The sequence below is a fragment of the Bombina bombina genome, chromosome 11, assembly GCF_027579735.1.
Source record: "Bombina bombina isolate aBomBom1 chromosome 11, aBomBom1.pri, whole genome shotgun sequence".
NCBI lineage: Eukaryota > Metazoa > Chordata > Amphibia > Anura > Bombinatoridae > Bombina > Bombina bombina.
Window position 1 is genome coordinate 167,338,968 of NC_069509.1, and position 15,729 is coordinate 167,354,696.

The following is a 15,729-nucleotide window of genomic DNA, read 5'->3' on the forward strand; positions in this document are numbered from 1 at the left end:
TATGAAAATATTTGCTAATGTTAAAACATTTACTGATCCCTTGTTTTGGACTCTCTGTAAATGTAGTAACGTCTCTGTTGGTATGGATTTAGTTAATCTCCTAGACCAGAATTATTTTCATAGTCAAGGTTAAAAGTAATTAAAAGTATTGTAGTTGTATGCATACTGTTTAATTGCATAATAAATGGTCTTACCTCCAGATTATACTCGGTCACCAAATCCATTATATATGTCCTTATTAGCCTTATAAGGTCCAATGTGCTTTGTATTTCTTCTTCTGATATTAGATAATGGATAGGTTTGTCCTTTAGATGCATTTGATGAGAGTTATTCATATGTGAACACAATGTAAAAGCATATCATTACACAGTAAATTATGCAGATATTGTATATTAAGTAAATGTCTGATTATGATACAATAGAAGGCACATGGTTTACAGAAAGATTGCATCGTGTGTATTATAAATTAATATTTAATGAATTTAAACATCGTAAACGTAAACCCTTCAAAAAAGGATGACAAGAGAAGGAAGAAAATTAAATAATAGAAGTAAATTTGAAAGTAGTTTAAAAGGGATAGTAAAGTCCAAATTAAAATGTCATGATTCAGATAGGGCATGTTATTTTAAACAACTTTCTAATTTACTTTTATCATCAAAATTTCTTTGTTCTCTTGGTATTCTTAGTTGAAAGCTAAACCTAGTTAGGAACATATGCTCATTTCTAAGCCCTTGCATCTAAATGCATTTGACAGTTTTTCACAGCAAGAGAGCGTTAGTTCATGTGTTTCAAACAGATAACACTGTGCTCACGCAAGTGAAGTTATTTATAAGATAAGTAAGTCTTTCAAAAGATCTGAGATAAGGAGGCAGTCAGCAGAAGCTTAGATACAAGGTAATTACAGAGGTAAGAAGTTTATTAATATAACAGTGTTGGTTATGCAAAACTGGGGAATGGGTAATAAAGGGATTATCTATCTTTTTAAACAATAACATTTTTAGTGTTTACTATCCCTTTAAATTGTAGGCTCTGTCTAAATCATGAATGTCTAATTATGACTTTACTGTCCCTTTAAATAATTTAGCAAAATAACTGAATATTAACAGTTACAAAATTACTTAGTGGTAAATACCTCAGAAGTACATCCTACACATTAAACAGTATAACATGATCGTATATTAGTATAATTTTAGCTTTTATTTGACTTAAAGGGTTTTATATCAAGTCCTACACATATTCACAATGAAATATTAAAAATTAACAATCAATGAAATAAAAATAAAAGTTAAAATAATAACATAGGGGTCAATTTCAATCCTTCTGATTTTTATTTTTGATATCAGAAAAAGTGAACGGACGTTTTTTTCATTAACAAAATGATCACAATATTTCTATGACAAAAACAGCTTAGCTTGATAACTGCCACAAGGTTTGATTCTAATTTTTAACAACTGCACCTTAAAGGGACACTAACCCCCAATTTTTTTCTTTCATGATTCAGATAGAGCATGCAATTTTAAGCAACTTTCTAATTTGCTCCTATTATCAAATTACCTTCATTCTTTTGCTATTTTTATATGAAAAAGCAGGAATCTAAGCTAAGGAGCCAACCCATTTTTGGTTCAGAACAATGGATAGCGCTTGCTGATTGCTGGGTACATTTAGCCACCAATCAGCAAGCGCAGCCCAGGTTCTGAACCAAAAATGGGCCGTCTTCTTAGCTTAGTTTTCTGCTTTTTCAAATAAAGATAGCAAGAGAACAAAGAGAAATTGATAATAGCAGTAAGTTAGAAAGTTGCATGCTCTATCTGAATCATAAAAGAAAAAATTTGGGTTTACTTTCCTTTTAACTGATGGCTATAGATCAACAAACACAGAAACCGATACACCAAAGAAAAAACCTGCATAATTCTAAAATGGCAGATTCACAGTATGTTTTACCTTAAATCATATCCTTATCACCTCCACAGCCAATCAGAAACATTGACAACATTACTAACATCTGGATTAACAAGTCAGAGGGGGGTGCACCACTATCAAATATATGATACAGCGACAACGTTTCAGACCTTACATCTGGTCCTTAGTCATGACTAAGGACCGGATGAATATCTGAAACGTTGTTGCTGTACTTTGGATCATGGAACAATAAAGGTCTTTCTTAATGCATTTGTTCAGGCTGGAATAACAGTCTTTTAAGTTTATGTTGATGCAAGGGGCCAGCTGACCCTGTTCTCCTGTGCCTGATTCCTGGTTGGTTGCTGTTCCCTACCTACCTTATACATCTCCACAAACAACAGTGACAGAAAATGGAATAAATACAAACTCACAGATGCAGTAGAACTAAGTTGAGCTGTTTTAGTAGCCAAACTCACTGAACTCCGGACTCAGGAGATAGCCAATGGACGAGCTGGAAGTGACTCCAATTATTGGATACAACTTATAACATTTGTTAAAAGTGAATAATCCCACAAAGGCTAATTACAAAAAAACACCTGTACAACACAACGCGTTTCTCGGCTCACAGCTGTTTAATAGGGCATGTATGTGTAATTAACATCAAGTACACACATTTGCTCAATGATTATATTGACACTGAATAATTTAAATGTATTTTATATTTCATTATTTGCAACCATTTATTGAGAAAGTAGCATTTTCTGGTTTGGCGAGATATACATCTGAAATCAAGAAGAACACCACTGGTTTCTATTAGATAGAAGTGGCCGCAAATGATCTCATCATATGAAACAGGATTTTATCCGTTCTCACACTGTAAACCTGGAATTCTCTCCATTGCAATAATGTAACCACAAAAATGTTATGCTTTCAAATGTGATTGCGCTTTTGTGACCGGATTTTCTAAAGGAAACGCCCTTTGTGACCAGGATTTTAAGCAGGATTGCGCCTTTGTGATCGAAATTTCAATAATATAGCCACAAAAAAATAAAAATTATACGCGTTTTGTCTTTGTGGTCACAAAGGTGCAATGCTGTTTGAAATCCCAGACATTAAAGGGACGGTAAACTTAAAAAATAATGTTATATCATTCTGCACATAGTGCAGAATTATATAGCATTATCTTAGCAGCTTTCAAAATCAAAAGCTTGGAGAGTTTTTTGCTATCAAAGTTGCACTTACCTGGTCTCTTCTCCAGGCTCTTTTTATCAGGTCTTGATTTTCAAAATCACTGTGATTGGATCGCGCCATTGAACTGAATGTGGTCTGGTAACGAGAGCGAGCTACATTCAGTTTAATGGCGCGATCGGGCGAGCTGTGATTAGAAAGCGCGCTCACGAACCGCTTTTGAAAATCAAGACCTGATGAGAAGAGAGGAGACCAGGTAAGTGCAAGTTTGAAAGCGAAAATCTCTCCAAGCTTTTGATTTTGAAACTATGGGCAGAATTATATAAAATTCTTTTTTTTAATCTGATTCTACTGAAAATGACAATTACAACAAAGAAAGTGTGAATTAGAAACAAATATTTAGCGAACGTGATTGCTACACGCCATTTGAAGATTTCCTCACTTTTCCTGAAGATCCCTTTAGCTGTACAGGATATCACTTATAAAATATATATGTAAATTTGTGTCCTGCCAACTCCAGATATACTATACAATAGCAATGAATATATATTTAGTGAATTTAGCTAATATAAGTAAATACTGTTTCCTGCACATGAGCAACATAATATAATCATTTTAGATTGTTTTGGAATACTTGTAAATATGTCTAAAAGGCCAGTTTGTGACTTTATCAAGTGCCTTTAGGTGTCAAATTCCATGTGCAATACAGTCTTTAAAACCTGTTCAAAGGTATTGAGAAAATAGGTTTTAATTGCTGAGAACTTTTTAGCTCCATTTTAAAAATAGGACTTTTTTGTTGAGCCGAAAACATGCTCACGGCTTAAAGGAACAACTGAAAAAACTGCTATTGTGATTGCGTTTAAATGAAAGTGTCTCTTTCTGTCCGAAAACCCTCAGGAAACAAATGGGACGATATACTGGAATTGACCCCTATATATATATATATATAACATTGCCTTTCTGCATTGATATTGTTCATACCCATAAAATAGAATCCTTACCTTTTTGTATACGACAATTACATTTTTGGTAAACCCCACATGGGAGAAAACATCCTCAGTGCTGACTGTCCCAAATGGTAAATCTGGGACGTCCCTCGCAGCTTCATAGAAATGTTTTTGTATATTACTCTGTGTCTATAAATGTAAAGAAATAGGTTAACAACTTAAGTTATTCTTAAAGGGACACTAAAGTCAAATTTTTACTTTGATGATTCAGATACAGAATGCAATTTTAAAAAGAAAAAACTTTCCAATTTACTTCTCCATACCGCACAAAAGCCAAGGGCTGACATCAATGGGAAGAAAGTGTTAGAAAAAAACTAACACCTGCAATCGCGGAATGGAACGCAACCCCATTGATGTCTATAGGGAAAAGAAAATTACGTTAAAACCTAACACCCTAACATTAACCCCCTAGTCTAAATACCCCTAATCTGCCGCTCCCCGACATTGCTGATGCTAAATAAAGTTATTAACCCCTAATCCGCCGCTCCCCGACACTAATTAAACCTTTTAACCCCTAAACCACCTGCCCCCCACATCGCTACTAATAAATACACCTATTAACCCCTAATCCGCCGCCCACCCACATTGCTGCTACTATAATAAACCTATTAACCCCTAAACCGCCAGCCCCCCATATCGCAACTAATAAACTAAACCTATTAACCCCTAAACCGCCAGCCCCCCACATCGTAACTAATAAACTTAACCTATTAACCCCTAAACCATCGTCCCCCCACATCGCAAAACACTAAATTAAACTATTAACCTCTAAACCTAACACCCCCATAACTTTAAATTGAAAGTTACAATATAACTATCTTAAAATAAATAAAAACTTACCGCTAAAATAAATAAAAAATAAGATTAAACTATAAATTAACCTATCATAACTATTATAATAAAATTAAATAAACTACCAATTAAAAATCCTAAATTACATGATTAAAAGAACCTAAAACTATGAAAAAATAAAAAACCTAAATAAAAAATTTAAATAAACCTAACACTACGAAAAAATTAAAAAATCTAACATTCAAAAAAAAAAAACTAAAATTAAGAAAAATAAAAAAACACTAAGATTACAAAAAATAAAAAACAAAATTATCCAAAATAATAAAAATTACACCTAATCTAATAGCCCTATAAAACAAAAAAAAGCACCCCCTATCCTAACAATAAACTACCAATAGCCCTTAAAAGGGCCTTTGTAGGGCATTGCCCTAAGTTAAACAGCTCTTTTACATTAAAAAAATTACAAAGTCCCCCCTAAAAGTAAAACCCCCTACCCAACTAACCCCCGCAAAATAAAAAACCTAAGTCTAAAAAAATCCTAAGATACCCATTGCCCCTAAAGGGGCATTTGTATGGGCATTGCCCTTAAAAGGGCATTCAACTCTTTTACTGCCCTTAAAATGGCATTCAGCTCTTTTACTGCCCTTCAAACCCCTAATCTAAAAAAAAATCCACCTAAACAAATTTTAAAAAATCTAACACTAACCCCAGGAAATCTACTCACAGTTCCTGAAGTCCGGGCATCCATCTTCATCCAGGCGGCGAGAAGTCTTCATCCATCGCGGGGGCATCTTCTATCTTCATCCCGGTGGCACAGAGCTGTGGAGGCGAGTAGCTGTGGATGCTCTGATGTTGGGGGCTTGGAGTTTAGGGGTTAATACTTTATAATAGTGTTGGTGATGTGGGGGGCCGGCGGTTTAGGGGTCAATAGGTTTATTTTAGTAGTTATGTGGGGCCGGCCGTTAAGGGGTTAATAGGTTTATTTTAGTGTCAGCAATGTGGGTGGCCGGCAGATTAGGGGTTAATAGGTGTAATATAGTATTTGCGATGAGGGAGTGTGGCAGTTTAGGGGTTAATAGGTAGTTTATGGGTGTTAGTGTACTTTGTAACATTTTAGTTATGAGTTTTGTGAAACATTTTTGTTTCGCAAAATTCATAACTACTGGTCTCAAATCGCAGTATGGATCGTGTCAGTATAGGCTGTAACGCAAGCATTTTAGCCTCACCGCACAACCTGTAATATGCCGCTATGGAAAATCTTCCACTCAAATGTCATTTTTTGAGTGCGGAATGGAGAGTTGCGTTAAGACTAAATGCTTGCGATATAGCTGTACCGCCACAACTTGTAATATGCGTTACCTGCCATTCCACGCGCAAAGGCCCATTTATAGGTATAGCCGTACCGCACCATAACGCAAAACTTGTAATTTAGCAGATACAATGCTAAAGACGCATACACACTCCTGAGCTCCTATGTAGATTTATTCTTTAACAAATGATACCAAGTGAATGAAGCAAATTTGATAATAGAAATAAATTAGGTTTTTATTGCACACTCATGAATCATGAATGTTTATTTTTACTTTAGTGTCCCTTAACCCCTTAACGACTGAGGACGTGCAGGGTACGTCCTCAGAAAAAAGGCAGTTAATGCCTGAGAACGTACCCTGCACGTCCTCAGTGTGGAAAGCAGCTGGAAGCGATCCTGCTCGCTTCCAGCTGCTTTCCGGTTATTGCAGTGATGCCTCGATATGGAGGCATCCTGCAATAACCTTTTTAAGTAATCCGGTGCAGAGAGAGCCACTCTGTGGCCCTCTCTGCACCGGAGATCGGTGGCTACCTGCGTTGGTGGGTGGGAGCCGGACCGGGAGGCGGGTGGCGGCCATCGATGGCCCTGTGGAAGTGAAGGGGGGCGGGATCGTGGGCGGGGGTGGCTGGGGGCGCGCACGGGCGCGCGCGCGTGCACGGGAGGGTGGGGGCGGGCGCGTGCACGGGGAGGGAGCGGGTGGGAACCGCTACACTGCAGAAAATGTGCAAATAAAAAAGATTAAAAAAATCGAAAAATAAAATAATCATCAAAGTGGTGGGGGTTTGTCTGGGTGGGGGGGGGTGTCTGGGTGGGGGGGGGGGGAAGCTACACTACAGAAAAAAAAAAAACAAAGAGAAAAAAAAACACTTTTTATTGTAAACTGGGTACTGGCAGACAGCTGCCAGTACCCAAGATGGCCCCCAATAAGGCAGAGGGGAGGGTTAGAGAGCGGTTTTGGGGGGGATCAGGGAGGTTGGGGGCTAAGGGGGGGATCCTACACAGTAGCATATGTAAATATGCTAAAAAAAAATTTAATTTTTTTTTTAAAACCCTTTTATTTTAGTACTGGCAGACTTTCTGCCAGTACTTAAGATGGCGGGGACAATTGTGGGGTGGGGGAGGGAAGGGAGCTGTTTGGGAGGGATCAGGGGGTGGGATGTGTCAGATGGGAGGCTGATCTCTACACTAAAGCTAAAATTAACCCTGCAAGCTCACTACAAACTCCCTAATTAACCCTTTCACTGCTAGCCATAATACACGTGTGAGGCGCAACAGGATTTAGTGGCCTTCTAATTACCAGAAAGCAACGCCAAAGTCATATATGTCTGCTATTTCTGAACAAAGGGGATCCCAGACAAGCATTTACAACCATTTGTGCCATAATTGCACAAGCTGTTTGTAAATGATTTCAGTGAGAAGCCTAAAATTGTGAAAAATTTTACGTTTTTTTTAATTTGATCGCATTTGGCGGTGAAATGGTGGCATGAAATATACCAAAATGTGCCTAGATCAATACTTGGGGTTGTCTACTACACTACACTAAAGCTAAAATTAACCCTACAAGTTCCCTAAAAGCTCCCTAATTAACCCCTTAACTGCTGGGCATGATACACTTGTGGTGCGCAGTGGCATTTAGCGGCCTTCTAATTACCAAAAAGCAACGCCAAAGCCATATATGTGTGCTATTTATGAACAAAGGGGATCCCAGAGAAGAATTTACAACCATTTATGCCATAATTGCACAAGTTGTTTGTAAATAATTTCAGTGAGAAACCTAAAGTTTGTGAAAAAATTTGTGAAAAAGTGAACAATTTTTTGTATTTGATCGCATTTGGCGGTGAAATGGTGGCATGAAATATACCAAAATTGGCCTAGATCAATACTTTGGGATGTCTACTAAAAAAAAATATATAAATGTCAAGGGATATTCAGATATTCCTGAAAGATATCAGTGTTCTAAATGTGACTAGCGCTAATTTTGGAAAAACATGGTTTGGAAATAGCAAAGTGCTACTTGTATTTATGGCCCTATAACTTGCAAAAAAAGCAAAGAACATGTAAACATTGGGTATTTCTAAACTCAGGACAAAATTTAGAAACTATTTAGCATGGGTGTTTTTTGGTGGTTTTAGATATGTAACAGATTTTGGGGGTCAAAGTTAGAAAAAGTGTGTTTTTTTCCATTTTTCCTCATATTTTATCATTTTTTTTATAGTAAATTATAAGATATGATGAAAATAATGGTATCTTTAGAAAGTCCATTTAATGGCGAGAAAAACGGTATATAATATGTGTGGGTACAGTAAATGAGTAAGAAGAAAATTACAGCTAAACACAAACACCGCAAAAATGTAAAAATAGCCTTGGTCCCAAACGGACAGAAAATGGAAAAGTGCTCTGGTCACTAAGGGGTTAAAGTGACATTAAACTCCATTTTTTTTCTTTTATGATTCAGATAGAGAATACTATTTAAAAAAAGTTTCCAATTTACTTCTGTTTTCAAATTTGTTTCATTCTCATGATATTCTTTGTTGAAGAGATAGGTCGCGTGCACATGTCTGCAGCACTACATGACAGGAAACAGTGCTGCCATCTAGTGCTCTTGCTAATGTATCACATTGTTATAAAACTGCTGCCATCTAGTGCTCTTGCTAATGTATAACATTGTTATAAATCTGCTGCCATCTAGTGCTCTTGCTAATGTATAACATTGTTATAAATCTGCTGCCATCTAGTGCTCTTGCTAATGTATCACATTGTTATAAAACTGCTGCCATCTAGTGCTCTTGCTAATGTATAACATTGTTATAAAACTGCTGCCATCTAGTGCTCCTGCTAATGTATAACATTGTTATAAAACTGCTGCCATCTAGTGCTCTTGCTAATGTATAACATTGTTATAAAACTGCTGCCATCTAGTGTTCTTGCTAATGTATAACATTGTTATAAAACTGCTGCCATCTAGTGCTCTTGCTAATGTATAACATTGTTATAAAACTGCTGACATATAGTGTTCTTGCTAATGTATAACATTATTATAAAACTGCTGCCATCTAGTGCTCTTGCTAATGTATAACATTGTTATAAAACTGCTGCCATCTAGTGCTCTTGCTAATGTATAACATTGTTATAAAACTGCTGCCATCTAGTGCTCTTGCTAATGTATAATATTATTATAAAACTGCTGCCATCTAGTGCTCTTGCTAATGTATAACATTGTTACAAAACTGCTGCCATACAGTACTGCAGACACGTGCACACTCCTTACCTGGCATCCCTGCTTTTCAATAAAGAGTTACATTTTAGGAAAAGTAACCAAAATGAATTATGAAAACATATTACCAAGATTTTTTTTTTCAGTTTCAATGTCCCATTAAAGGGACATCCAACACCTTGAAATTACAAGTAAATTAAAGAGACAAGAAATCCAACAGTTTTCTTTCATAATTCAGATAGAGAAGAACATTTTAAAAAGCTTTCCATTTTACTTCTATTATCTAATTTGCTTTGTTCGCTTTTTATCCTTTGTTGAAAAGCATACCTAGATATACTAGGGCTGGGAACTAGCTGCTGATTGGTGGCTGCATAAATATACATCTTATCATTTCCAATGCTTTCCAATGTGTTCATTTAGCTCTCTTCAATAAAGGATACCAAGAAAACAAAGACAATTTGATTATAGAAGTAAATTGGAAAGTTGTTTAACCTCTTAAAGACATATGACGGAATTTTTCCGTCATAAAACAATTGAGCAAACTGAAAGCTGTGTCCTTAAAGGGTTAAAGTTGTATGCTCTATCTGAATCATAAAAGAAACAAATTTGGGTTTTATATCCCTTTAAAATGAGCATTACGTTTTTACTTCCTTAACAGCTAGATTTAGAGTTTTGTCGGTAACGACCCGCGTAGCTAACGCTGGCTTTTTTCTGGCCGCACCATAAAAATAACTCTGGTATTGAGAGTCCACAGAATGGCTGCGTTAGGCTCCAAAAAAGGAGCGTACAGCATATTTAACGCAACTGCAACTCTCGATACCAGAGTTGCTTACGGACGCGGCCAGCCTCAAAAACGTGCTTGTGCACGATTCCCCCATAGAAAACAATGGGGCTGTTTGAGCTGAAAAAAAACCTAACACCTGCAAAAAACCCGCGTTCAGCTCCTAACGCAGCCCCATTGTTTGCTATGGGGAAACACTTCCTAAGTCTGCACCTAACACTCTAACACGTACCCCGAGTCTAAACACCCCTAACCTTACACTTATTAACCCCTATTCTGCCGCCCCCGCTATCGCTGACCCCTGCATATTATTTTTAACCCCTAATCTGCCGCTCCGTAAACCGCCGCTACTTACATTATCCCTATGTACCCCAAATCTGCTGCCCCTAACACCACCGACCCCTATATTATATTTATTAACCCCTAATCTGCCCCCCACAACGTCGCCGCTACCTACCTACACTTATTAACCCCTAATCTGACGAGCGGACCGCACCGCTATTATAATAAAGTTATTAACCCCTAATCCGCCTCACTAACCCTATAATAAATAGTATTAACCCCTAATCTGCCCTCCCTAACATCGCCGACACCTAACTTCAAACATTAACCCCTAATCTGCCGACCGGAGCTCACCGCTATTCTAATACATTTTTAAACCCCTAAAGCTAATTCTAACCCTAACCCTAACACCCCCCTAAGTTAAATATAATATAAATCTAACAAAATAAATTAACTCTTATTAAATAACTTATTCCTATTTAAAGCTAAATACTTACCTGTAAAATAAACCCTAATATAGCTACAATATAAATTATAATTACATTGTAGCTATTTTAGGATTAATATTTATTTTACAGGCAACTTTGTAATTATTTTAACCAGGTACAATAGCTATTAAATAGTTAAGAACTATTTAATAGTTACCTAGTTAAAATAATAACAAAATTACCTGTAAAATAAATCCTAACCTAAGTTACAATTAAACCTAACACTACACTATCAATACATTAATTAAATACAATATCTACAAATAACTACAATGAAATAAACTAACTAAAGTACAAAAAATAAAAAAGAACTAAGTTACAAAAAATAAAAAAATATTTACAAACATAAGAAAAATCTTACAACAATTTTAAACTAATTACACCTACTCTAAGCCCCCTAATAAAATAACAAAGCCCCCCAAAATAAAAAAATGCCCTACCCTATTCTAAATTACTAAAGTTCAAAGCTCTTTTACCTTACCAGCCCTGAACAGGGCCCTTTGCGGGGCATGCCCCAAGAAGTTCAGCTCTTTTGCCTGTAAAAAAAAACATACAATACCCCCCCCCAACATTACAACCCACCACCCACATACCCCTAATCTAACCCAAACCCCCCTTAAATAAACCTAACACTAAACCCCTGAAGATCTTCCTACCTTGTCTTCACCATGCCAGGTATGACCGTCCGTTCCAGAAGAGCTCCTCCGATGTCCTGATATAAGCCCAAGCGGGGGGCTGAAGATGTCCATGATCCGGTAGAAGTCTTCATCCAAGCGGGGCAGAAGAGGTCTTCCATCCGATTGAAGTCTTCATCCAGGCGGCATCTTCTATCGTCATCCATCTGGAGCGGAGCGGCAGCATCCTGAAGACCTCCGACGCGGAACATCCATCCTGGCCGACGACTGAACGACGAATGACGGTTCCTTTAAATGACGTCATCCAAGATGGCGTCCCTCGAATTCCGATTGGCTGATAGGATTCTATCAGCCAATCGGAATTAAGGTAGGAATATTCTGATTGGCTGATGGAATCAGCCAATCAGAATCAAGTTCAATCCGATTGGCTGATCCAATCAGCCAATCAGATTGAGCTCGCATTCTATTGGCTGATCGGAACAGCCAATAGAATGCGAGCTCAATCTGATTGGCTGATTGGATCAGCCAATCGGATTGAACTTGATTCTGATTGGCTGATTCCATCAGCCAATCAGAATATTCCTACCTTAATTCCGATTGGCTGATAGAATCCTATCAGCCAATCGGAATTCGAGGGACGCCATCTTGGATGACGTCATTTAAAGGAACCGTTATTCATCGTTCAGTCGTCGGCCAGGATGGATGTTCCGCGTCGGAGGTCTTCAGGATGCTGCCGCTCCGCTCCAGATGGATGACGATAGAAGATGCCGCCTGGATGAAGACTTCAATCGGATGGAAGAACTCTTCTGTCCCGCTTGGATGAAGACTTCTACCGGATCATGGACATCTTCAGCCCCCCGCTTGGGCTTGGATCAGGACATCGGAGGAGCTCTTCTGGAACGGACGGTCATACCTGGCATGGTGAAGACAAGGTAGGAAGATCTTCAGGGGCTTAGTGTTAGGTTTTTTTAAGGGGGGTTTGGGTTAGATTAGGGGTATGTGGGTGGTGGGTTGTAATGTTGGGGGGGGGGTATTGTATGTTTTTTTTTACAGGCAAAAGAGCTGAACTTCTTGGGGCATGCCCCGCAAAGGGCCCTGTTCAGGGCTGGTAAGGTAAAAGAGCTTTGAACTTTAGTAATTTAGAATAGGGTAGGGCATTTTTTTAATTTGGGGGGCTTTGTTATTTTATTAGGGGGCTTAGAGTAGGTGTAATTAGTTTAAAATTGTTGTAAGATTTTTCTTATGTTTGTAAATATTTTTTTTTTTTTGTAACTTAGTTCTTTTTTATTTTTTGTACTTTAGTTAGTTTATTTCATTGTAGTTATTTGTAGATATTGTATTTAATTAATGTATTGATAGTGTAGTGTTAGGTTTAATTGTAGGTAATTGTAGATATTTTATTTAATTAATTTAATGATAGTGTAGTGTTAGGTTTAATTGTAACTTAGGTTAGGATTTATTTTACAGGTAATTTTGTTATTATTTTAACTAGGTAACTATTAAATAGTTCTTAACTATTTAATAGCTATTGTACCTGGTTAAAATAATTACAAAGTTGCCTGTAAAATAAATATTAATCCTAAAATAGCTACAATGTAATTATAATTTATATTGTAGCTATATTAGGGTTTATTTTACAGGTAAGTATTTAGCTTTAAATAGGAATAAGTTATTTAATAAGAGTTAATTTATTTCGTTAGATTTAAATTATATTTAATTTAGGGGGGTGTTAGGGTTAGGGTTAGAATTAGCTTTAGGGGTTTAAAAATTTATTAGAATAGCGGTGAGCTCCGGTCGGCAGATTAGGGGTTAATGTTTGAAGTTAGGTGTCGGCGATGTTAGGGAGGGCAGATTAGGGGTTAATACTATTTATTATAGGGTTAGTGAGGCGGATTAGGGGTTAATAACTTTATTATAATAGCGGTGCGGTCCGCTCGTCAGATTAGGGGTTAATAAGTGTAGGTAGGTAGCGGCGACGTTGTGGGGGGCAGATTAGGGGTTAATAAATATAATATAGGGGTCGGCGGTGTTAGGGGCAGCAGATTAGGGGTACATAAGGATAACTTAAGTAGCGGCGCTTTGCGGTCGGCAAATTAGGGGTTAATAAGTGTAGGCAGGTGGAGGCGACGTTGTGGGGGGGCAGATTAGGGGTTAATAAATATAATACAGGGGTCGGCGGTGTTAGGGGCAGCAGATTAGGGGTACATAAGTATAACATAGGTGGCGGTCGGCAGATTAGGGGTTAAAAAAATTTAATCGAGTGGCGGCGATGTGGGGGGACCTCAGTTTAGGGGTACATAGGTAGTTTATGGGTGTTAGTGTACTTTAGGGCACAGTAGTTAAGAGCTTTATGAACCGGCATTAGCCCAAAAAGCTCTTAACTACTGACTTTTTTCTGCGGCTGGAGTTTTGTCGTTAGATTTCTAACGCTCACTTCAGACACAACTCTAAATACGGGAGTAAGAAAGATCCCATTGAAAAGATAGGATACGCAATTGACATAAGGGGATCTGCGGTATGGAAAAGTCGCGGCTGAAAAGTGAGCGTTAGACCCTTTTTTGAATGACTCCAAATACCGGCGGTAGCCTAAAACCAGCGTTAGGAGCCTCTAACGCTGGTTTTCACGGCTACCGCCAAACTCTAAATCTAGGCCTATGTAAATTAAATAAAAAGTTATTAATACATAAAGGGCCAGATTACAAGTGGCGCGCTAACAGTTATGCACAAGCAATATCAGGTTATTGTGGCTGTTTGCACACATCGGCTGTAGCACTCGTATTACAAGTTAAAACTAAACGTGATGTCTTGAGCGCAATTGAATTTAGCGCATGTCGGGATAGAGCTCTGGTTAACTGTTTCGTGAAACAAAAAAGTGTCAGAAAACACATCAAAAATACATTTAAAAGTACAGTTGCACTCATAATAACACCATCTAATAAAAAAATATTTTAAAAAATTGCACAAAAAAGTTAGAAGCGCTCAAGTGTTAGGAAAAACAAGGCTGCAAAGGGGTTTAGCATAGAGATACATACATATACATGTCTAAATATGTATATATGTGTGTAAATATGTATCTATATGTGTATATAAGTGTGTGTACATATGTATCTATATGTGTATATATGTGTGTGTGTACATATGTATCTATATGTGTATATATATCTATATGTGCACTCATAATAACACCATCTAATAAAAAAATATTTTAAAAAATTGCACAAAAAAGTTAGAAGCGCTCAAGTGTTAGGAAAAACAAGGCTGCAAAGGGGTTTAGCATAGAGATACATACATATACATGTCTAAATATGTATATATGTGTGTAAATATGTATCTATATGTGTATATAAGTGTGTGTACATATGTATCTATATGTGTATATATGTGTGTGTGTACATATGTATCTATATGTGTATATATGTGTGTGTACATATGTATCTATATGTGTATATATGTGTGTGTACATATGTATCTATATGTGTGTGTAAATATGTATCTATATGTGTATATATGTGTATGTACATATGTATCTATATGTGTATATATGTGTGTACATATGTATCTATATGTGTATATATGTGTGTGTACATATGTATCTATATGTGTATATATGTGTGTGTAAATATGTATCTATATGTGTATATATGTGTATGTACATATGTATCTATATGTGTATATATGTGTGTGTACATATGTATCTATATGTGTATATATGTGTGTGTACATATGTATCTATATGTGTATATATGTGTGTGTACATATGTATCTATATGTGTATATATGTGTGTGTACATATGTATCTATATGTGTATATATGTGTGTGTACATATGTATCTATATGTGTATATATGTGTGTGTACATATGTATCTATATGTGTATATATGTGTGTGTACATATGTATCTATATTTGTATATATATGTGTGTAAATATGTATCTATATGTGTATATATGTGTGTGTACATATGTATCTATATGTGTATATATGTGTGTACATATGTATCTATATGTGTATATATGTGTGTGTACATATGTATCTATATGTGTATATATATGTGTGTACATATGTATCTATATGTGTATATATGTGTGTGTACATATGTATCTATATGTGTATATATGTGTGTGTACATATGTA

At 36.7% G+C, this 15,729-nt stretch overlaps 1 protein-coding gene across 1 annotated transcript in view; it reads right to left on the reverse strand.

Moving 5' to 3' along the window:
• The window catches only part of PDILT (protein disulfide isomerase like, testis expressed), a 52,667-nt gene that overhangs the window by 17,984 nt on the left and 18,954 nt on the right, over window positions 1-15,729 (reverse strand). Inside the window, exons 4-5 of the mRNA XM_053695297.1 lie at window positions 4,089-4,223; window positions 195-305 (exon numbers count right to left, since the gene is read on the reverse strand). Coding sequence (XP_053551272.1) covers window positions 195-305; window positions 4,089-4,223 — 246 coding nt within the window. The remainder of the gene's footprint in view (window positions 1-194; window positions 306-4,088; window positions 4,224-15,729) is intronic.